This window comes from Cylas formicarius, unplaced genomic scaffold (assembly GCF_029955315.1).
Source record: "Cylas formicarius isolate icCylForm1 unplaced genomic scaffold, icCylForm1.1 PGA_scaffold_2__14_contigs__length_35257938, whole genome shotgun sequence".
Classification (NCBI taxonomy): domain Eukaryota; kingdom Metazoa; phylum Arthropoda; class Insecta; order Coleoptera; family Brentidae; genus Cylas; species Cylas formicarius.
In genome coordinates, this window is record NW_026844319.1 from 28717333 (window position 1) to 28742397 (window position 25065).

General features: G+C 36.4%; 1 protein-coding gene across 3 annotated transcripts; it reads right to left on the reverse strand.

Annotated features, from left to right (window-relative positions):
• Positions 1 to 36: 36 nt before the first annotated feature.
• On the reverse strand, positions 37 to 22603 carry LOC132698821 (protein SCAI). 3 transcript variants are annotated; one of them, XM_060665144.1, is made up of 10 exons: positions 22392 to 22603; positions 21155 to 21337; positions 20540 to 20638; positions 20392 to 20469; positions 16361 to 16615; positions 13545 to 13966; positions 10533 to 10763; positions 6132 to 6302; positions 2867 to 3116; positions 37 to 1776 (listed from the first exon to the last, which is right to left on the reverse strand). In XM_060665144.1, exons 1-9 carry the CDS (start codon positions 22487 to 22489, stop codon positions 2872 to 2874), a joined length of 1782 nt encoding a protein of 593 aa, XP_060521127.1. In that variant the 5' UTR covers positions 22490 to 22603; the 3' UTR covers positions 37 to 1776; positions 2867 to 2871. The 3 variants fall into 3 exon arrangements, 2 of the variants coding, with proteins under 2 accessions (XP_060521127.1, XP_060521128.1); XM_060665145.1 differs by lacking the exon at positions 20392 to 20469; XR_009618431.1 differs by lacking the exon at positions 37 to 1776 and having other exon boundaries at positions 2976 to 3116; positions 6132 to 6297.
• Positions 22604 to 25065: the final 2462 nt, after the last annotated feature.

Here is a 25065-nt window from a genome sequence, read left to right on the forward strand (position 1 = left end):
GCCGCAACATTCTTAATTTAGTCAAATAATTTTCAGGTCTCTGGGCCACTCGCCCAAACCCAAAGACACTAAGTAATAACTGCTTTAATTGTCATTAACATTTATTTCTAAATATGTTATAAAATGATCCTTTGAAAATTTACAGACTTTACTACAATATGCGCCCCGCGCTGCGATGAGGTCGCCGGCCACATTGTCAATTATTCTAGATTTCGAGAGTTATCTCATTTAATTTGAACCCTTGCGCCATCAAAATCTAGAATTACACAACGCTCGCTGCTATTCTTACCCATTTGAATTCGGCGGGAATTTATTTAGAAAATTCTCAAAATTACTCTTATATATTTACAATATACGAAGCGGGTTCGGAGAACCAAAAAGTACTAGAGGGGGGTTGCTGAAACGTCTACGGCCCGAGGTTTGTCTTCTAGTTCCCCGCGGGCAAATTATCGCACAAAAAGGTCAATATTTTATGACTAACTTCAAAAAATCCACGTTAATACCGTGCTTTTGCACTGTCAAATCGTGAAGCGTGATTCTAAACCGACCAAAAATACGGACCAGTTAAACAACGACACAGTTCGGGACAATCGACCCGTAGGAACTTGAAAATAACCGCTTAAAATGATGCCGCGGAGATTTCGACTCGAAAAATAAGTGCCGCCGCGATTTTATTTACATTTAAGGGTGGAATTGCGGCCGCATTTTCACGCGTCTCCGGTCACAGATAGTAAAATCAAAACGTAAACTTCAGGCGTAAAGGTTTTCGAAAATTTTACATTCCAAGTTCCAAACTACTAAAGGAAAGCCGCCAGAATAACCCGCGTAACTCAAAAATATTTTTGGTTCCGTTGTGTGAAATATCCACTGGTTTATTTGTACGAAATCGAGTTTGCGTGAGTACTACCCAGTTTATTGCAATTGAAAATGTGTCTCGCCTTTCTTTACTTACGACTATCAATTCATTGCATTTATGTAATAATAAATAACCTTGCAGCATTCAACAACCTAGTGGCCGCAAAGAGATCGTCAATATCGTTTGTATGCGGCATCTTCACGGCAGTATTTTCTCAAAATATGTTCAGACCGCCTTAAATCTTCAGTTCATCACAATTTAGTGGGTGAAAAACCAGCTCCTTATCCACTAATATGGTTGGATCCATTAAATCTTATATAGACTTTCTCCAAGCAATTTTAATTGAAATAATTTTGGACCGAACCTTAGCGACTCCCTTCTGGGGACGTTCTGAGTTCAAGTTCTGAGGTACTTTCAGGTCTTCTTTGGCAAAAGACTTTTGGTTCCTCATTATATGGTCTAAATATCCCAATTTTCTTGTGTGAAGCATGGTATACACCTCAAAAGTTTCTTTTTCTCATTCTTCGGTAACAACTAGGTTAGGTTGAGCTGTGACGACGTCACATTGCGCGTGCCTTCTGCTATCTGTGACCGCGATGGACGCCATTTCGACGGTGCGCGCGCGCGTGTGTGTACGTGTGTGTGTGTGTGTGTGTGTGTTTGTATCTGTGTGGGTGTGATTTCGACGATATCTGCTGGGAGTTGCTTTTAAAGCGGAAACCGGACAAGTGTCGATTGAACCGAATCGACGTCGAGAATTGTGAACGGAATCGAGTACCTAGAATAATCCGAAAACGGTGAAGTTTCGAAGCGCGACCAACATTAAATTCGCCATCGAATCGTTTAAATCGTCCTCATGGTCCCGCGTTCGTGACGTATCGGCCGTTGGTCCGGTTGGTGCCGCCCATGAGGAAGGAACCCTACGAACCCCCGACATATAAACATTACATAAAGTAATCGCTGCAGTTTACGCATTTAGCATTTTTTTTTATCTTTTATACTACTGTGAGAAATGATAATTTTGAAGCGTTAACAAGTGGAATGGAAAGTGTATGGAACATTTCCATTCCTGTTATTTTGTTACACTAATTGAATAGAACACTACCACCAAAAAAACTCGTCTTTTTTTATCCGCTAAATTTTAGTTAGGATAACATATCTATCTGCCTAACCAACATTTTTGAAATTTGACCCATTATATTTTCTACTCATGCGTTCAAACTCAAAGGGGAAAATTAACAGGATGTTAGGTTTCCATAAGACGAATTTCTTTCAATTGCAATTTGGCAACGCTGTACAACAGCAGTCATTTGGCGACCACGGTTTAAATTTCGATATTCGCTAAATACGTAAACCGCAGCATTATCCAAAATAGACTAAAAACAATGCAGTGATGACGTCATAACCGCATAACCTTAAATTTTAATCTACTTATTTGTAATTATACACTTTTTAAAGCAACGCGTTAAGCGTAGATATGTAATGTATGCAACAATAAAAAAACTCATTCGAATGCGCAAAATCTTCTCAAGAACTTTGAACGCGGCGAAATGCTGCTGCGCCTTGGGCGAATTCTTTTTTTCTTTTTTTTTTTGCAACCACATTCAATAATTTCCGACACAATTCGAGAAAAAATCCGAAAACGAATTTACAGTGCGCGAAGATGTAACGGGTAATAACGATTAACCTAGTATTTCGATGGCTGATGACAGACCACAGTTCCGAGCTAGGCCACAGAATGTGTAATCAAAATATAGAGTGAAGTCTTTTTTTTGGTCTGACATCGCAATATCAGCCATGGCTTTTTCGTTTGCTAGTTAATTAAAATGATCAAGGTTATCCGTGTTTTTATGAATATTATAAAAAGGACTATCCTATAGACTTGTCGTTTCCTCTGATCCCTTGGCAAGGCAAACTGGTCAATTTTATTGGTTCTAGCTCATCTAGCATTTCCTATGCCCCGACTCTTTTATTAAACGACTTTGGGGAGGAGCGTTGAAGAAGGTTTACCTCGATCATTCCAGCTCGTGGCCGTCCAAAAAGTGCGCCTTGACCTCGAGGTGGGCGGCCAGATCGAGCACCAGGTGCTGGAGGGACGGGTGCTCGAGGAGCTCGGCTTCGGGCAAGGCTGGCTGGCACCTGGGCCGGTACTGGCGCCCCCGGAACGACTTGTGCAGGTGCAACACCACGTCGCAGAACACGTAGCGCAACAGCAGCAGCCTCAGAAAGTCGTCGCCGAAGAATTGCAAATACGACACGTCTGGGTGAGCCAAATGAAAAGCATAAATTGCAAATTGTCGGTGCAAAATCTACTTGCAAACTATAGGAACAAAAGGATTGTAGAAAAATTGTCAGTTAATACGAAATAGAAACGGGAAACCTTTAAAGAGACCAGTTTTATTGTTCCAAAAAAGGTTTAACAAGGTTGCTTTCGAAAAACCCTCGCTGGGCGGGGCAAGTTCGTAGCGAATAGCATATTATAAAAGAGGAAAGAGCTTCGCGCGGTTTCGTGTGGTAAAGGGACGCAATGTTTTCTATAGTACTCCTGACCACTATGAAACTTTCGCAAAATCGATGTAATTTAATTGTGCATGCTTTCTGTATAAAATGTCCTTCACATCTCGTCGAACTTCAACGTTACAGCAAATATCGGTAAATATTAAAATTTGCACAAATAATAGCGTTGTCGAGTGATATATTTTCCAATATCTCGCACCCTGTATAATTGAAGAAACCTGAAACTCTCTCTCGACACAGTTTCGATAATGTTCAATAAAATTATCCCATCTTTAACGGTTTTTCATTTATCGCCAATAGTTTACCCAGAAAAGCGGAAATTTTTAGGATGTTTTAGATTTTTTGCCCATAAACGACACACCCTGTACATGATTCAACAATGTTAGAAATAGAGGTTATAGCCCTGGATCTTCCACATTTCCCGGTCCAAGAATTTTTTGAAAATAGTACATGGTTTTGGAGAAAATAAGTTTTCACGTCGTCGCGTCTTGACAACCCCCCAAATAGCGATTTCAATATGGATTTTTTCAAATATCCCGAGCAGCGTATGTGATAGACGAAAACCTCAAATACAAAAATTGTAACTCTTGATACGGCCTATGACACTGTTTGAACCTATTAGCCACATTTTTTACGATTTTTGATTTGCGACTAATAATTTACTATGTAAAAGAACAATTTTTAATGTCTTTTGAATTTTTCCCTTTAATTTGAAAACCCTGTATATAATCGAAAAAATGTCTAAAATACAGATTGTTGCACTGAATCTTCCGCGTCTCCTGTAAAAGAATTTTTCCGATCGGGTGAACGATTATAGAGGAAAACATAGTTTTCTGGAAGCCAAAATTACAAAAAAAATTGAACTGAGGTGGCTTTTACTTGATGAAAATCCATTTATCAAATGACATTTGATAAAGACACGGTGTTATCGAAACAATTGTCACGTCATAATATATAATTTCGTGAAAATCTGAACTTTTAGTTCTTATTTTTTTACAAAAAAAAAATCAAAAACTTTTTAAAAAATATTTGGTAAAATTTGATTGCACCCAATTTCTACCGTTTAAATGTTTACACGGACTTTTACTTCTCGGCTAAATTTGAAGATGATATCTGCAAATTTAAGACACTTAAAACATTTCGTATTTAGCACGGAATATCGGGAACACCCTGTACAATAGGTGAATACCTTAAATACCAAAGATTTTGCTGTCTATACGGGCTATATCCCAATATAAACGAAATCTTATTTACAGTCTTTCAGTTATAACGAATTTTCTATAATAGGGGACCCATTTTTCAGTTTTTTTGAATTTGCGGCGCACCCTATATATTTTTCAAAAATTGTCAAGAACAAAAGTTTGCGTCTTCTGATTCCAGAATTTTTTTGGTCTCGTAAACGGTTTTCGAGAAATAATTTTTTCTTAGACTATTGCAATCGCGATTTTTATTTTTTTTTTAATACTTTCCGACCCCCCAGCCCCCTAATTTCAATAAGTTCCATCAGGAACCAAGCTTCATATGTGTGTCAAAAATGAAATCGATAGCTTCAACTTTCGGACACTTATTGCGTTTCATAGCAATGTCCAAAAAAGATGGCCGTCAATGTCCCGTTGTGGCAATTTTTAAATATCTTATGCACCTACTGGACGGTAAAAAAGAAGCAAAAATTGAGCCACCTAGTTCAAACGGCTCGAGAGTTATTGAAATAAAACCCGTGACACAGAGCACTGAGAAACAGAAAAAAATAAAAACGGGTTTTTCGAATAGCGATTTCCAATGATTTTTTTTTTCAAAAATCTCACGCACTCTGCACGAAACCTAAATTTTCGCATATTTTTTCAAATATCTCGAACAGCGTATGTGATAGACGAAAACCGTAAATACAAAAATTGTAGCTCTTGATACGGCTTATAATACTGTTTCAAGATTTTTTTCACTAATTTTTGATTTACAGCTAATAATTTACATTGTAACAATGTGCAAGGCCTTTTAGATTTTTGTCTATAATTGAAAAATCCCGTATATAAACGAAACAACGCTTGAAATAAAAGATATAATTCCGGAGATTTTCCGCGTTTCTTGGTTCACCAAGTTTGCCGATCGGGTAAATAACTTTCGACAAAATACAACAAAAAAAAACATAAAAAAAAATGCTTTGCGATATGTGAATGAGCCCAACTTTTACAACTCAACTCAACATAGCATTTTAATTATAGTAAATTTTTCATAAAAGAAGAACGTATTTTTCAGATTTTGAGAAAACACCTGTTGTTTAAAATTATTAGAGAACAGGGAAGATTTGCAGCAAAGGGTAGACATTTTTTCGAACCGAAGGCAGATAGAGACAGTGTTAAGAAATTTTGCGAAAGATATTCTGCGATATATTAAACATACAATTACAACTGGCAGAGATGGGTTAAATAAAAACATTTATTATTTATTATAATTTTCTAATCCAAAGCTGACTGCGATTACAAGCCTACATAATGATCTATTTATTTCAACGCCCCGTGGGACGGCAATGGCCGATCCGTATGTCATTTTGACGGGACTTTTATAATCTTCAAATTTGATAACCTATCTTTTTCTGATTAAGACGATATTATTTCACCTTTCGGACTATGGAAAGCGGTTCGACGTATTATTCAGTCAAAGACGAGATAAAAAAAATGCACTTGGAACCATTTACTTAAAAAAAAAAACGAGGGCACAGTTTAAAGCGATAAAAGGCCGTTCGACGTTTTTTTCAACTTACCAACTCGCGAGCGCGTGAAGAGTCGCGACGCCTCGGTGACGAAGCGGTCGACGTAGCTCTGGCACCGCTCCCAGTGGTGGATCGCTATACTAGTGATGTTACAGCAGTAACAAAAGGCAGTTAATGGAGAATGGAGGAACAGGGTGAACAGGGACCCGTTGTGCTGCTGCTCTGCGATCGGAAACGCCCGTTAAATGGTGACCGCTAAGGACTGGTCGCCACCCACCAACCTTGATACCACTCGACGGCAGTAGAAAATTTCTTTTTGAGCAATAAATCCAAAAAATTATGCGTTTTCAGCACGCGAAACTTTTAGCTCAGTCACTTGTCCTTTCGATTACGAACTATGGTTTAGTCCTCTCTTAGCCCAACTTATTAGCCAGTTTCTTATAATGCCGTTGTAATTTATAATGGTATACTACTAAAAATTACAACGATTCGGTAAACTCACATTCAATTAAATTCTTTAAAAAATATTTCAGGTCGAAACTGCCAACTTCTCAAATAATTTGATTTTCAATGTTATTCTTTTTTTTTTACTTTTAATAACTTTCCACTGTTCCACATTACGATTACATTTCTCTATTATACTATATTTAATTTATCAATGTAATTATAACGCATAGTTTTTCTATCGTGCTCCTGCGGACCACTATGGAACATTCGCAAAATCGATGTAATTATATTGTATTATATATACATATATATTACTTATCGCGGAATTTCAAAGTCACGAAAATCTTTGATAAATATAAAAAAATGTGCAAGTCAAAACGATTTCCAGTATATTATTTCAAATATCCCGCGTACTCTGTATGAGAGACGAAACTGTTTTAACTGTTTAAACCAAATTATCCCATGTTTTATAGTTTTTCAAAAAAAATCCGGAAATAAAGGTTATAGGCCTGGATCTTCCATATTTCCTAGTCGAAGAATTTTTCTAAAATAGTAAATGCTTTTCGAGAAAATATTTTTTTTCTGAAACCAGCAACGCGCCGTAATAATCAATTACGTCGTCGCGTCTTGACGGCCCCCGGGATAGTGATTTTCATATGGATTTTTTCAAATTGTAGCTCTTGATGCGGTCTATGATACTGTTTGAACTGACTAGAAAGTTTTTTTTTTAAATTCCGGCCCACCCTGTACATTTTGAAAAAAATGTCAAGAATCAAGGTTTATGCAGCCAAATCTTCTACGTGTCCTCGTTCAAGAATCTTTCCGGTTCCATAAACAGTTTTCGAGGGCCCTTGCAAATGCAGTTTTTAATTTTTATAAAATTTCTTCCTGACCCCCCCAACCCCTCCAATTTCAATAAGTTCCGTTGAGGGACCAAACACTATTGAAAAATTTGAAGTCGATAGCCTCAAATTTCGAACAGTTATCCTGTTTCATAGCAACGTTAAAAAAACAGTCGAAAATCGAAAAAAAAAATGGTCGGCGAAACTGGAACGCAGCCATTTTTACGTATCTTATGCACCCCGCGGACGGTTAAAAAGGAGCAAAATTTGAAGCCTGTAGCTCAAACCGTTTGGAAGTTATCGTCGAAAAACTTAGGTGTTTTTAACCACTTATATTTAAAGTCACATTTATTCGACAAATGTTTTTATTTTGTTCACTTGTTGCTCTATGGACGATTATGCTTTTATATTTACAGTGTGATTTTTCAATAAAAAATTATTGCATTGAAAGTCGATCTCCACTACAGTAGCCGTTTATGACGATAAACGATATGAAACATCTCGAAAGTCTTTGACAGTAAATTATTTTCACGGGATAGATACTTCAAGGAGGTACGATATTCATACCTGGCAACTTAAACAAATATCCATTTAAATATTTAATACCCTGCGGTTTAGGTAATGTAAAACACTTAAAACGTCAAAGCAGTAAACGCACTATATTTTTTGCAGGATTATAATTACTTAGCTAGGCGTTGAAAATTAAACAATTTTCCAGAAAAAATACGGCAACGTGGCAACGCAGTCGGTTGGCGGGTGACGCACGGTTGGGCCAGGGAATGAACGTTTTCCTTATCACAGACTAATTAATTAGGCCGTGAACCTTCACGAAACAAGCCACTTAAGTCGTCTTGTTACCATGGAAACGTCAACAATAATTTTGTAACGTTTGTTGTCAGTGTCATTTTGTGAATGTTTTATTTATACAATTTACCGTATGAAACTTTTCCAGAGCTATGACTAATGCACAAATTGTAACAAAAACATAGCAAAGTGCTTAACTGAATGATATTTTAGATGTATAAAAACCCTGTAAACCGTTTATTTCGTTCCTTTCAAGCAAACAAACTAAAATATTTTAAAAAATCCGATAACAATATTCTGTTTTAATTTGTATTAAATATATAACTTTTTTGTTAAATTGTTACTTGTGGGACGTGCGGTATTATTATTATTTTTATTTACTTAAATATAATTATTTCAAAATGTTTTTGCATTTTGTGTAGTGCTATTAAACCGTTTCCATGATTTAATTAAAAACTGTTTGTAAATATAGACTATTTTGTGAACACCCTGTATAATAATTATGTTGTATTAAAGTTTGATGTTCTTAATAATTGTTGTGTTTTTATTAATATCAAGAAAAATTTATTGGCATTACGAAAAAAAAAAAGAATTAGTCAAACATCTAGGGTTTCCCTGGCCCATTGTGTGAATGCGCCAAAGATCCACACCTTCTCTACGAAAATATCATGGCCGCCCGCGGCGCATCAATTTTTACCGTAGTGGGGCCGCCATATAGCAATATGGGCGTCTTTTTACAAAACTTCTGGATTCTTCCTGCGTCGGTTTATGTTGAGTCGGACTTGGTGACGTTTCGCCAATCATCCTGTTGGCTTCTTCAGAGCTTGAATGAAACTTGGACTCTGTGGCTGCTTATATATGGTTTGAAGGGGGCATAAACACCGTCTCGGATAACTGATTCCCTTATTGGAGACAGGTAAAGACCTGAGTCGCGGTTAACATTGGTAAGATTTTTGGTTAGTAGAAGAATTGATTACATGCAAAAATTTTAGTTTTATCGTATACAATTTTATACTAGGGACCAAATAACAAAAGTATCATCGACGAAGCGTTTCAATAAATTTGGTTTTTAGATGGAAGGTGTCGAGAGCTTTCTTCTTTCTTCTTAACTATATTCGCGACGACTGCTGATAGTGGAGAACTCGTAGCTGTTCCCGAAGTTTGTTCAAAAATTTTTTTCTACAAACAAAAAATCCGAGAGCCTATAAAAATCTATGAGCAACCTAACCTAGCAATGAGGTCGAAACCAATCACTGACCACATATCAAGAGTTTTATAGAAATATAGCGTCTAAACCAGATTTGTCAATTGTCCAAAAATCTCTCAACAGCTTCAATCCGTCAAAGACAAAATTCCATTTGAGATGCCAGGAGTTTGCGGCGTTCTATGCATATGGGGCAAAGAATACATTGGAGAGACCGGACTAAAAATATCAAATATGCTCAAAGATCATGAAAGAGCCTTAAGACAAATAAACTCATCAGCAGTTGCCGAACACAATCACGAAACCGGACATAAAATTTTATTCGATAAAACTAGAATTTTTGCAACGGAAAATCAGAGAATCTACAAAAATCCATAAGCAATAGATAACAACAAACACTAAGAAATTTCTCAAATGTCGTTGGTAAAAACTATCAAAAACAAAGCTCCTGAAAATGACATAATATTTACACATGCAGATAAAGAGAAGACAGTCATAGCTATTCTCCCAGAATATATGTCAAGAACCAACAATTTTCTTAAACCGGAACTTTTTCAATGTATCAAACACGATCCTACCGAGTTATATCAAAGACAAGTCAAGGAAGTGATTACTAACTCCACACTATTTAGTGATTTTTCAACAATTATGAATTAACAACCGCCGAAATTATATTCTTTAGTTAAATTACATAAACAAGACCAGTCGTGTCTTATGTAACAGCTCCAGCAATTAAACTGTCAACAAAATTATTAAATATTTTGAAGTTCCACACAGATTTGAAACCAAAATTTGTAATCAAAAATTCTTTTCAATTAATCAACAAAATTATCAAAAACTTATTTCCCAGTGTGATGTGATAGATTTAGTAGATTTCACCCTAACTCGGAAACAGGTTAACCCATTGGTGAAACGAGATTTATTAGATTGCTTAATAGTATCTTTAGACCAAAATTATTTTGAATTTAATGGACAGATTTACATCTCTCTATTGCTTCTCACTTAGCTCCGCCCCATTCAAACCATATATAAGCAGGTACAGAGTAAAGCTCTGAAGAAGCCAACAGGATGACTGGCAAGTTCGACTCAACAACAATCGATGCAGGAGGCAGCCTGCGGAAGTGTCTTTGAAAAATTGAAATGGGCGCCACTTACCGTGGAACGCGGGCGGCGCATCTTGGGGCGACATGAGCGTCACCAGCGGCTGCCCGAAGTACCTCGGCACGTGTTGGAACACGAAACTGTTGTTCGAGTCGACGATGACGAACATCGGACGTCTCGTGAACGGGTACAGGTCACCCGGATAAAGGCAGTGAATTTCTTTCGTCTTTTTGTGTTCGCCGTCGCGTTTTGTGCTGGTCAACACGCCTCCGAGGTCGTAACCCACTGGAATAAAAGCGACACGGTTCACGAGAAGTTTAATGCGTTATGTGAAGCTTTACAAAAGAAGCGGCTTCCTTCTCAAAGGAAGAAGTGAAACTAAACGTACAACAAAGAACTATTACAACGTTTCATATCCCCCGTAATTATAATAATTGAAGTTTACCTTACGTAGAGAACGGTACAGAAGAGTGACAGGGTACAAAGAAAAAGAAAGGAAAGAAGAAAAAACGAAGGCAGGACTATAGGAAAAGGAAAATGATCGTTAATTGTTAAAATTCCGTGCTAACATTACACTTTTGCATTTTGACACGTGGTAGCTCAGGAGGTGTTTGAATGTAAGCCTCCTAATTATCGAGATCTAAAAGTTTTAACCCAGTTGATCTAGAAGTCATTCTTGACTGGACGATATTTTCATTTTCATGACATTTGTTTCGACAACACCGTGTCTTTATCAAAGGTATGGTCTGTTCATAGATATAAGACAGTGACCAATTGCTTTTGAATGGGATTATTAACATACAATGTAACAAAATTATTACCTAAAGTTTCGGAATTTAAATTCATGTAAAATTGTGGTCCTTAATAGAAAATAATTTTATACTTACCTGTGTTTAATATTATTTGGTTTGGTATAATACTTAGTTTAAGTTTATTAGTAGTCATTCTTATTTCGTGTGTAATACAGCGTGTGTTGAATCGTGTGCGAATTATGCAAAATATGTGCGAGTAGTGTATCTCAGGAGATGCTCCCGCCCAAATGTAGAAAACACCATTCTATTGAGACTAAGGAACTTATAAACAATGTTTATTTGATTCTAATTGAACATGGTGCTAGCAAGCAAGCATCTTTAGAAGAAACGGCCACATTGACGAAAATTGATGAAGTGATCAAAATATAATACGGCGTAAAATTTACCAGTTATACGAGGAACAAAGCGTGCCTACATTAGATATCTTAATTAGCAGGCTTGAAAAGATGAAACCGGTGTTAAATGTGGCAGAACTACCTTATAGAAGCGTATTCAACACATGGCTTTTAGAATTAAAAAAATTGACAAAAGGCAAATTTTAATGGAATCTTTTTGAATTCGGAAATGGCGACTGGAATATCTAGAAAAAAATAGGATTTACAGAGAACAACAAAAGCCAATTATTTACTTGGATGAAACCTGGTTCGACACTTATGATACCCCCGAAAAGGGTTGGATTGACTCAACTGATAAGTGTAAAGGAGAGGTATTTAAATCTAATTGATGGTTAAGCAATACATTTGAATGCCTCATTTTGTTAATCTCCATAGCTTCCAATAAATTTATTTAATTTTCTACTTTTTGTGGCTGTATGCAAAATATCAAATTTGTCGTCAAAAATGTGTTTGTCTGTGTTTAAGTGTGGTCAAAATGTGATTTAAGAATAACTTTCGGAACTAACAACACAACAGGAAATTTTTTAAAAATCAATAAAGCGAATCTCAAAAATCAAGTGTTTACAGGTTGAAATGCGGATCATGTCCTAAAATTTATATTGGACAAACAGGTAGATGTAGATTTTACTTATGCTACACACTTAAACACAGAAAAACACATTTTTGACATCGATTTTGATATTTTACATACAGCCACAAAAAGTAGAAAATTCAATTTATTGGAAGCCATGGAGATTAGATTTAAATACCTCTACCTTATTTATTAAACTTAAATCCTCACAACAACATCAATTAAGGTTTTTATTGTCATATATAGTAGCAGTTAGTTTGCAAATATTACATTTGATAAAGACACCGTGTTGTCCAAATAATTGTCATATGAATATATATATATATATATAATTTCGTGAAAATCTGAACTTATAGTTCTTATTTATTGTGTTAAATGGATTTTCATCAAGTAAAAACCTCAGTTCAATTTTTTTAAATACTACTTGTAAGTTGCCTTACAGAGAATTTAATAAACGGATGTTTTCGGCAAAATATCTGATATGTATCTAGTCCAAACCCGCAACAGAAAACTGAAAATGAAAAGTAAAACAAGACGAAAAAACCCACTATGTCGTTTATAGTAGGTTTTAGCCCTGGTATATAAATTTCTCCAACACTTGTTTTTCGAAACCATGCTACTGAGAAATGGTGATTTTCATTTGGATTTTTTCAAATTTTTCAAAATTGCGTGATACGGTCTACATTACAAGGACAATTTTCAGGGTCTTTTAGATTCTTGTCCATATCCGAAAAACGAGGTATATTATCGAAACAACGCTTAAAATAAAAGACATAGTCTCGGATTTCTCGCGTATCCTGTTTCAAGAATTTTACCCAGCGGCTAAATAGTTTTCGAAAAAAAAAATTTTGAAGAAAAAAAAATGTTTTTAATACCTTTTGATTGTGCCCAACTTCTAAAGTTTAAACGTCTGGAATCGAGAGCTCCTCATTCAAACATCCGGTACAATATGTAGAAACGTTAAATAAAAAAGTTTTAGGTGTTTATATGGTCGGTATGGTCACCTCAAAAAATTCTATTTATAGCAAATTATGTTTAAGAAAAGAACCAATTTTTTTTTAAATTACCCTGTGCGTTATATATAAATATGATTCTTCATTTTTTTTATCCGGATCTAACTAACCGCGATGTGCCGACAGGGAACAGAGAACAGACGCGAGGGGGAACAGAAAACAGACGAAAAATGAAAACGTTTCATTTGCGATGCCGATTCCGTTTCACCAAAGCGGCCCCGAATGTTGTTGTTGTTATTAAAACCTATTACCGATAAGTCGGCACTTTTACTTACTGTCTTCGGGATGTTTCGTGGTCGAAAAACATCCGTCCGCGGACAGGTAGAGCAGGAGGGCGCCGTTCGCGGGCAACTCTTTGAACCCGCTTGCCAAAAACACCAACACCTGACTGAGCGTCGGCTTGTACAGCAGATACTTGTGGGGGTTCTCCCTGCGCAGCGGCCTGTCGCCGTTCTCCAGGAACCCCTTGGAGCCGGGGACACCGTAGGGGGCGCGTCCCGGCGCAGGCGACGCGTCGTAGATGTGATTGAAGTCCTCCTGGGGCTCGCGTTCCAGAGTCTGGATCATCCGGAACATATCCATCGTCAATTCGGAAAATTTCACCTGATCGGAGGCGCTGCCCACGATCAGGATTTCCTGCAGCGTCAGGTTCATGAACTGCGACTTCTCCACGGGCGGCGTCGTCAACGGGCTCAGCCTGGAAACGCGCTTCCTTTAACTGACTAAAGACCCAAAACCGGACCCCCACCAACCACCTCCTAACAAACTGTTGGTCGACCTCTCAGGTAGCAAATTTACACGCAGTGTAATATTTTTTTGTAAATTTAACTTTATTTTATATAAAGTTTCAATCTAAAAAAAAATAGATACCAAATGTCTACTGATCTGTTTGTCTACAAATACAGCGCTAAAACTAATCAAAATACAGATCCACAGCTTTGCTGATTTTTTCTATAACACCGACAAAAAACCTGCAAAATGTTCCACAACCTCAAAGTTGATATAAAAATGGTAATTTCAAAATCTGTAAACTATGGACTAAAAACAAAACCAAAATATATACAGTAAATAAGTAAGGGTAAACGGTACTATTATTATTATTATTATTATTAAAAATGTGGCCCAAAAATATTGTCATTTTTATAAAATGTTTTATTATACTTTTTCTTACTATTATTTTTTAGTTTTTAGTTAGGTTTCTATATTAAAAAAAAACATTTCCCGTCACCAATTTCGAGTGTTTATTCGAAATTGTTGATCCTTCGGTATCGGCAATGGAACGAGCGGCGGAGGAGGGGGGAGCCCTCGCTCGCCTTATAAAACGCGTCGGGGCGACGCACGTCGCGAAAAAGTCAACAATTCCCGCGCTTTTGCTTAATTTTTTTGTGAGAAAAAAAAGACTACCTCTTTTAAACTGGCCGCTAAAACCGTCGGGATTCGAATTGTAGCGAGGTGCCCCCTAATTCTAACTCTAGATTAGGTAGCGTGGTAAAGTTTTCAAAAATAAAATATATTTTTTTAATGCTTTTTGCCAAAACTTCTGGATTCCTCTTGCGTCGGTTTTTCCTGAGTCCAACTACTCTGTAGCTGCGTATATATTGTACCGATGACTGATTCCCATATTGGTGACAGGTGAGACCTGAGTCGCGGTTAAGATTGTTAGGTTGTTCATAGATTCTATAGACTCTCGGATTTTTCGTTGGTAAAAGAATTGAGTATATTGCAAGAATTTTAGTTTTATCGAAGTTTCGTGATTTTGTTCGGCAAGAGCTGATGAGTTTGTTTATCTTAGTTTTAAGACTATTTCATATTCTTTCAGCCTAGTTGGAATGGAATGCTGGAAACTTCTGGCATATCGAATGGAAGGAAGACGTTGAGAGATTTTTGGACAAGTCGTAAATTTGGTTTTAATTTCTATATTTCTATAGAACTCTTGATATGTGGTCAGGGATGACAACAGTGGCAAGTGTGTGATTGCTTTCGGCATCATTGCTATTGGAAGGTTGTGGTGAAGTGCATTTTTTGACGGAACGCTTAATATTTTGAAAGTGGAGATTATTAGACAGAATATTTTATCTCTTGTTTGACCAAGAAATACTATTTATAGAAGAAGATAACTTTTCCAAGAATGCAATATCGAATCGGACCCTTTTTCTGTCAAATTATCGCCGGTTTTGTGAAGAGGATTTTCCAATTATGCTAGACGAAGTAACATTTTTAATTACGGACAGAATATCATGGCTAGGTCGCGGCGGACCTCAACCATGGCCCCCTAGATCTCAAGATTTAGATAGTTTGGACTTTTTCCTATAGGGACATCTTAAAAGTCTAGTTTATCGCACCTCAGTTAACACTGCAGAAGAGCGTTCTGCAAAACTAACAAAAACTAAAAAAAATAAACAAACCTAACTGAAACTAATCAAAACAACCCAAAAAGGTTGATGTTAATTTATTAATAGACAATTTTATTAAAAATTATTAATGGTAGGTAGTGTTTTTTTTTATAAACAAGAATCGTTTATTATTTATCTCGTTGTTAGGTTGTCACGTTATTTCGTTAAAACTGTAAAAGTAAAAATAAATTTTCTATTTTTTTTTCTAAAGGATTTTTGTTGTTAACTAAAAACTAGAAATTTTGCTTGTCAAGAAATTAAACTTCTTCGAATATGGATAATATCTAACGATTTTAATTGCTTTTGAATGATTTTATTTTTTGAGCAAGTTCCCCATAACATAACCATTGAACGAGAGAGAATAAGAATTGTGCAGCGTTGACGTATCTACTCGAACCAGCTACCGACTTCGTTGTTTTTTTTTAATGGGACGTCCTGTATATTATTACCTTTTTAGATTCAACGAAAACTGCTGAAAGTATATCACACGTTCAAACGCATTGCGACAGACTTCTGCGACACTCGAAGTCGGGAGTTTAGGTTAGCTTTCTCAGCAATAGCAACGTTGTCAGATTTATCCCTTTTACATTTTACGAGAAAGAAGAAAAAACAAAGTTGCGACGATATTTTCAGAACGGGACTGCACTGTAGATGTGAACCGAGGCCGGGGGAAGTTGGGTCCCGAATTCCAGACTCACCTGTGGGAGAGCACGATGGGATTGGTGTCTGCGTGCAAAACGGTGACCAGCGAATCAGCTGCGATGAACCTATTGATTTCGTCGAGCACCAGACTCCACTCGATCTGATCGTCGGGCTCGTAGGTGCTCGTGTAATCTACGATATGTCTATCTAGCTCGCCTATGAGCTCCCTGACCAGTTTCATGCGGCGCAGCAGCAGGCAGACGACGATGAAACGCGCATAGTACCGCAACTTCTTCACCATCAGCTCGGACCTGCAACACGGGGGGTGGGGACTTGCGTTGCTTTGCGTCGCGCTATTGGCGCGGGGGGTGGGGGGAGTGTCGTCGCAGCGTCACCTCGTCACCTTGCCAGTCTCACAAATTAAAAAAAAAAACGGCGACGAAAGAAAACAAGAACCATCAATTCAGGAATTCTCAGGAACTACTGATTAAAAAAAAAGTTTATACAAAAGCTTAATGTTTTAAATTGAATTTTAAAATTATTTATTTTTTATATATACCGTGTGAACGATAAGTGCTGGACCGACATTACTTTTAAGATTTTAAATGGAACTCCATATATATTTTAATATTTTTAGAACCGTTGCCAAAAATAAAGGTTACTTTTATAGAAACTATTTATTCGAATTTTGTGTAGTTTAGACAGAAATTGAGATTATATATTTTTTTATGCAAAATTATGTTCTTAGTAAATGACTACTTGTTCAGATGTTAAACACATTTTTAGAATACTTCTTTCTTACCTTGCTGAGATATTTTGTGATCTTAACAGGGCGTTTGACTGTATGAACCACGAAATTCTTTTGAATAGGATGGAACAATACGATATTCGTAGAATAGCTTTGAACTGATTCAACTTGTGTCAAATTAAGAGGCGGACCGCAAGGCCCTTTTTTATTGTTCCTTTTTATCAATGAACTTTCTGCTCACCTACCAAGTTCAGGTCTATGGGAGTTCGCTGATGACTATTCAAGTTTAGTCTCCTCACACTGCTAAATAACTGGTTAAACACTAACGAACTCTTTTTGAATCTCCAAAAAACAAGTGTACTGATATTCAAATGCCCACAAAACAAACAAAAAATCTCTCTGTCAATGTCTGGTCGGGCGGGAAGGCCATTGACATAAAAAAGCACGCTAAATTTTTAGGACTCGAGCTCGACGAAACCCTTGGGAAACTCAATGCCAATTATTTTCATCAAACCTGCATAGTTATTGCTTCCTAATAAAAAAATTAAAAACTGTTTTGACTGCAAAATGGATGATAAATTTCTACTATGCTATGTTACTCTGCTATGCTATGAATACTCTAGGGTAAACCCTATTGGGGAAAATCAAGTCATGCGACATCTGTCCCAAAAAAAAGTGCTAAGGTCTATTGTTGGAGTGTCGCCGGATAGTTCGGGCAGGCCTCATTTCCGGGAGTTTATAGAAGTTTGTTTATGGGATATATAAAAATAGAAATACCTTACAAAAAAACGGAGATTTCCACGACTATAATACACGCAACAAAGATTGTTTCTTCATAAAAAAAAATGGACTAGAATTTTCAAGAAAACATTTTACGGACACCGGTATTAGAGTCTACAATAGACTGTCCCCAGAACTAAACAGCAGTAGTAAACATTTTTACATTTTTAAAACCAAACTAAAGTTTTTCCTCCTAGAAAACTGATTTTATAATTTAAACGAATATTTTACCAATCATCATCACTCTATTGTGCTCTGTCATATATTTTTACTATATAAATTTTTAATGTAATTTTCTGCCTCATTTGCATGATCTATACTGACGAAATGCACAATACAGTGATTGCATTCTAAATATGTGGGATAATAAAGATATTATTCTTTTTAGGTATTTAAAAATTATAGTTGCAGAATTATACATATACATATATATTTCGCATATTTAAATACAATTTTAATTAATAGCAAAAAAATCTTTAAAGGGCATATAATTATATTATTATGAAACTTACTTTTTAGTACGCTATGGCAACTAAAAAATAAGTGTTTATAATAGTTTTAAGTGACGTTATAATTAAGAGTCAGAGTTTGACAGATGTGATTTTAATAAAGCAATATTATTATTAGTTAAGTTAAAAATGTATAAGTTGCAAGGAAAGGAGAGATGCTTGAATGATTTTTATCGCTCTTAGAGAGTATCAGTTTCCTGTAGACGGATTTCAGAGACCAAGCTTTTTCGAAAAATTTATGCAAAGTTTAGGCAAGCCTTGTTGGTTGCTTTTATTTCTCTCTGTTGTTTTAAATTTTTTAACTTCTATCATAATTATACATACCATTTCTTCTAAAAATAATTTGTTAAAAATGTATAATTTCAATTTCTATCGAAACTACACAAAATTCGAATAATTAGTTTCTATAACAATTATCTTTATTTTTGGCAAGGATTCTAAAAATATTAAAATGTAGGTCCGGCACTTATCGCGTATGTATATATAAAAATTAAATAATTTTAAAATCTAATTCAAACTACAAAACTTTTGTATAACCTTTTTTTTGTCTAAAAACAGTAGTTCCTGAGAAAAGGTACAGGCACGTGTTTTGAGAATTATAGGTTAGTATCATAAATAGCCCAAGATCTTCTTCTGCTTCAGTATCAAGCGTTATATCATTCTTATCGGCATTAAACTTAAAGTTACGAGCTGAAGATATATCGAATGGAGACTTTAGGTCCACTTAAGAGAGTAAAGCAATTGAGAATCATCAGATACGTGCATCAAAACAGAAAGCCTGAAAGGATTTACTGCAACTTCATAGCTACTACACGTTTCATAAATCTCAAGGTAGATGACGCTCGCGCCTTACAAATTCAAATTCGTAAATTGGTTAAATTTTTTGAAGACAAAAGTGTCAATTTTTTTAGTCTGATCATAGAAATAAGAATTTGTGAGCTAATGAGGTTATTTTTTATCTTCGGTATTTAAATATTTTAAAAATATCAACACAGACCTCCTCCAAAAGTAAATTAAAAATAAAAAATATAAGGGTATTTTCTGACTGAATGTCAATAATTAATTTCAAAAATTTCAAATGAACGCCTTAACTTAAATATATGTTTTTGATACCACTTTAGATTAGATTTTAATGAAATTTGGCACACATGTACTATGTATGAAAAGAAATTATCTAGTATACCACCATTTTTTTAAATACACCAGTAGCAGGGAATTTCATCAGTCTATTTTGGCAGACGGAACCTTTTTTTAATTGCAGTAATTTTTTAAACAAAATCAGTGGCGTGCCACTGACTCTCTATGAACAAATTGTATTTTGGTTAATTATTTATTTAAATTTATTTAAATTTTTTTAAACGATTTTAAGAGTAATTTTTATATGAGGAGAAATCAGTAGCGTACCATTAAAGTTCCGTATTTTGAAAAAATTGTGGTATACTGAATAATGTCTCTTGATACATAGTATTTGTGTGACAAATTTCATTAATATATCTAAAGTGGTATCACATATATTAAAGAAAATAAAAAAAAATTAAAGGTTTTAATGAAAACGCAAATGTTCATCACCCACATCGCAGAAAGTCGAAATAAATTATTAATTTTAAATTATTTTTAAAATATTACCAAAGACATAGGACAAGTGAAGTTTAATACAATAAAAAATGCTCTACTATACGAAAACACTTTTTAAAGGGTAATAAAAGGGACACGCCCATCAAAACAAAGTGAGAGGCTGTGGTCCGAGGTGGGCGTGGCAAGGACGGAATGGCCTGCGACGCGACCAAAATTCATCAAAATTCAGAGAAGCTTCGAGTCATTGGAGCAGTAAAATACAGTTCCACGGTCATCGTGAATTTTAATTTGTCTTTTTGCGATGCTTGAAATTTAAAGTGTTTTGCATTGCAATGCACAAGCATGGAAAGCTTTTTTCATTCTTATCTATGCTTTCTCTAATAACCTCTAAGCAACTGATAAATGCTTCTTAAAAACGAACCCCGACGTTTTAAATTTTCGTTATATATAAATATCTATATATATGCGTGCTTACCCCGAGCTTTTGCTTTCTTTCCAGGAACTACATCCGGGACGCGGATGATTTTGGATCCTGGCGGTATCATTCGACACTCTACAAATTTTTGATGAATTTTTTTCTTTGGGCCGCAACAATCGACACCTCCCCCGCCCCGTACACCTACCTGTCCTCTTTCGACGCCCTCGAGTAGTAAGCACGTCCCCTGATCGCGGCGTAAAACGAATACGCCTCGTTTAAGTAATTCGTTTCGCTGGTCCTTAAACTGAAACGAGAAAGACAAACGAGTTGGTCCTTTTTAACTCGAAAAACAAAACAAATCCCTCCGGTGACGGTGTAAAAAGTTGTCCTACAAGTTGCCTATCCCTGCAGTGGGCCCCATTAAAATTACATGCTTTGCTTTTAACAAAACTCCGGTTTTCACATTATACTTTAAAATAGGATAGTTTCCCACACAAAATGATAACAGAGCCACTATTACTGCTTTACTATGTTCACGTAAACATTGAAATTGCATCTAAACATCTAAGTATGGGGGCGCCACCGTCGGAAAATAAATTCGCGGGTTACAGAAATATAGTTCTCCAAGCCGCGATGTGGAGCCGCTGTTCTCTTTTTACTCAAAATGACATATGAAGATTTGAATATGAATTAATTATAAACGAAGTATCGACGGTGTCAGTATTGCTACTGTGATTACTTATGGTTAGACTGACTGTGGCAAATTTCACCCTAAAGCAAATTGAACTTGAAACAATTTTAATAGACTTAGCGGACTTACTAATAGTGATAATAGAGCTGACCGATCTTGGAGGCGATCTCCCCTATTTGCCACCGTTTCAGACCGTATTTGGTGTCCAGTATCTGGCGGTGCTGCTGCTGAAACTTCCACAGTTTCGTGTAGATGTCGAACGTCCTACCGAAGTACGCTTGCCACTGTTTGTGGCCGTACTGCGGCAGGTCCCTGCAACGCCAAAACCAACCGCTGACAAAGTATAGTCGAAATTAACTTTCACAATTCACTTTATTCTATGAAAAATTTGAAGGACAAATTTGAGGAGTGCATTACGTTGTGCATCACACGCGCTAGGGGAAAGACTCAGGTGAAAACCATTACATCAAGTCGGAGTGATGCTCCGGTTAGTTTTAGTTAGTCTCTTTTTACTAAAAATCCTGCTGCCCGAAACCCTCGCTTCAATTTCAGATACATTAAAATCCGAGAATCTTCACCGAAACTATGTGGATCGTACTTTTTTCATTTGTTGTTTAAACTCCATCGATAATAATATTGAATTAGAAACTAATAATATCGTATTCTTATTAATAAAAAACAATGCCCAACATTCAAGAAGTCATCAATTTTCAGCTCTCTTGTTTACAGTGCTGTACAACTCTCCACCTGAATCAATTCACTTCACCAAAACTTTCCACACTAAACGAATGCCCGCACTTGCCGCTGTCGTCCTCAATTACAACCAAAACACAACTGACCGCACATCAAAAGTTAAAACCGATGGCGTGAATGAGAGAATTCCGAAAAAAACTGAACAAAGAACCTACAAAAAATTACACAGACGTGGTTCGTTATACTTGAAGAGGCCGTAGAAATAGCAATATAATGGCTACGCTTCCAATTAATTAATAATTTTCACTTGTGACCCGCAATGGTACACTGGCCCCGGCGCGAAAAGAAGAAGAGCGCGGCAGCGATGACGTTTTTATTCTGTGGGTGGCCCGTCCGTTGCAGACGCTGACGTCACGTCGCGTCACGCAACTAACGGATAAACGCGGGCGTTATTTGGAGCCCCCAACCAAAACTAACCACAACTAGATAACCGAAAAACGAAAGTAATTTAAAAAAATGGGAGATATTGTCATAATCACATAGCCACCCCGCTCGCCTACACATACACATCTTTAGGTTCGGGACATCGTCCCGGCTGCAGATAGGGTTGTCGCCTGCCGATTTCGCAGGCCACGCGTATGAGTCACGTACATGTCTCCCTCTGTCAACCTACCTTAACCCGTTGAACAATTGTTTCGATTTTTCGAGCAGGTGTACGAATTCCATCACGATTTTACGCTCGTGCTCGTCCATGCTTGCGGATCCGACCATGATTCGCGCGGTTCACAGGACCATCGCGCCTAATATATCCCGAAACGGCGAGCCGTCGCGACGGCGGACGTCGAAAAATCGAACGGCGGACGACATCGTGTGAAGGCGCCGCGAGCGGCGCCACTCGATCGCAACGCGAATCGACTTTGACGGATAGGCGGCGAACAGGGTTGAAAAGAAACCGGGGATGACTACGTCGGGAACGAATGTTTATGACGTCATCCACGGAAATAGCTTTTGCATCCAATTGCGGTGTTTGCTTATAATAAATTCGGTTTCTGCGTTTCATTTATAGTTCCGCTTATTTCAATGGTTACTGGACATACTGCTTTCACGTTAAGTGTAAAGTTACGTGTTAAATTCGTCATTTTAACGTATGTCAACCCGTAAACGAGTAGCGACCTCTAACGACGTGTGTGCGGACAAACACGCGATCGATGCGACGCGCAAACTGGTCAGTTGCGAACGATATGGTGTAGATGACGCTATTACGCTCCAAGTTTAATCCTCAGAAGACATTGAATGTTAGATCGTGGGGCGACATTTGCTGTTGTCTTTCCGCACTATAATTGTGTAAAAATTAGCCTGTATTTTGTTAGTTTTGTTTGATTTCCCCTAATCAATTGTTGTTGGGAATGTATAACCACAGAAGAGACAAACAAACAAACTCGGTCACAGACTATTATATATCACTGTTAAAGCAACAGTATTTTATTAAAAGCAATTTTTATACTCTGACGATTTTTGACCAGATTTTAGTGGATTATTGGCTTGAAAAGTGAGAGTGAGTTGTAGTGAAGTCGGTTTGCTATATAAAAGCAGAAATAACATAATTGCGATTTGTTAAAATGGACGTAATGGAAGATGAGAGAAATAATGACTTAGACTTTCCGGATGTAAGCCACTAGGGCGTAATCTTAAAGGCCACATTACTTCGAAAAAGTAAAAAGTAAAGAAATATGGCTGTCTTCTTAAGACAATGAAAATTTCACGTAAAAATACATCTGTTACTACACCACAGATGGCGCTTAAACTCTTTAAAAATGTCATGGGGGATACTGCAATTAAGTAAATTACTAGTAAGAGTTAATCGACAGTTTAACAGATGACTAAGATATTTATCGGTGGATACAGGTTTAGAAGGGCACTTGCATGCAACTGCGCTAGAAATTTAAAAATAAGTGAAGGTGATTTCATTTTAAGAACTTTTCGTTTTATCTTTCGTCCTTTTCCTACGCATCTAATAATAATCGTCCAAACTTGAGAACATATCTAATCTGGATAAACATTTAAGTTGTCAATGTTTAGTTCTGGATTTAACTAATCCCCGGAAAGTTCATCTTCTCTTAATTCGGATTGACAGGGTGACATAAACGATTTTCCCATGTCACAGAAAAATAGAGCTTCAAAAGGAAGCTGCTTACTTACAAAACGGATGTTGTTAGCAGCGAGCCATCGAGTGAAAAAAAACATTATCATTTTCAATCTCTCAATGGCAGCTCTAATGACAAATTTTGACCCATAAGAATTGGCGGCTTTCAACAAACAACATGGCCGCTGACAGATCGTCGATGTTTGGATGCGGCGCGTGTTAAATTTGCACGCAAAAGAGGAGTTAAAGTCTGGAAAAGCAATGCACAATTGTTTTTGTTCTTCAAGTCCTGTAGGTACGATGCAATTTCTACTTGTATGTTAGAGAGTTTAGGGAGCAAGTTACAAGCAATGGAAGTCGCCACTATCTCTTGCAGGAGGCTTCTTTGGACTGCTCTAGTACCATCATTAGTACTGTAACAGTTCCAAAAATCCATTTGGACCACATATGGTTATATCAACTTATACTGTTTTTTTTTAAATAACAATTTATTTCAATAATCTATATGGATAAATAAATATAAATATAATAAACTATAATAAGTGTTGTTATTTTTTCAAAATCTACTTATTTCAGACCTCTAAACAGTTAAAAATAAACTGGCCCCGAGGCCTTGCAAAACCACTAAAAAAAAAAACATTCTAGTAAAATTAAATATAGTAGTTTGTTAATATAAGTTTATATTCTATTTTTTCTTATAAAGTCCTTAAGGTTATGACACATTTTGTTGGTAGTGGCCTTTAATAGGGTCTGTGGTATTTTATTAAACACGTGAATGCTTCTGTATATTAGCGAGTCGTGTTTCTTTTTGGTCCTTGCGTATACATTTCTTAACTTATCATTGTTTCTTGTAACACTGTTCAGTTACAGCCAGTTTCTCATTTGTTTTAATCAGTTTGTTTTCAATTAAGTAAATTAATTTTGTTTGTTCTAATATCTTAAGTTCACACATTTTTAAATAAGGCAGGTTTGTGTAGATTTCTTCGCTAGACATATTAAAGTTCCTCCAAATATTACTTTAAGTACTTTATTTTGTAGCCTTTGTAATTTGCTATGCTGGTGTTTCCCCAGCATGTTAACAAGTATCTCAGGTGTAGTATGAAGCTATTATAAAGCACCTGTCTTGTTTTTTGCTTGAGTTGACTCGAAGATCTTTTTATTGCACCTAGCATCGATACATTTTTGTCAATTACAGCCTCAATAT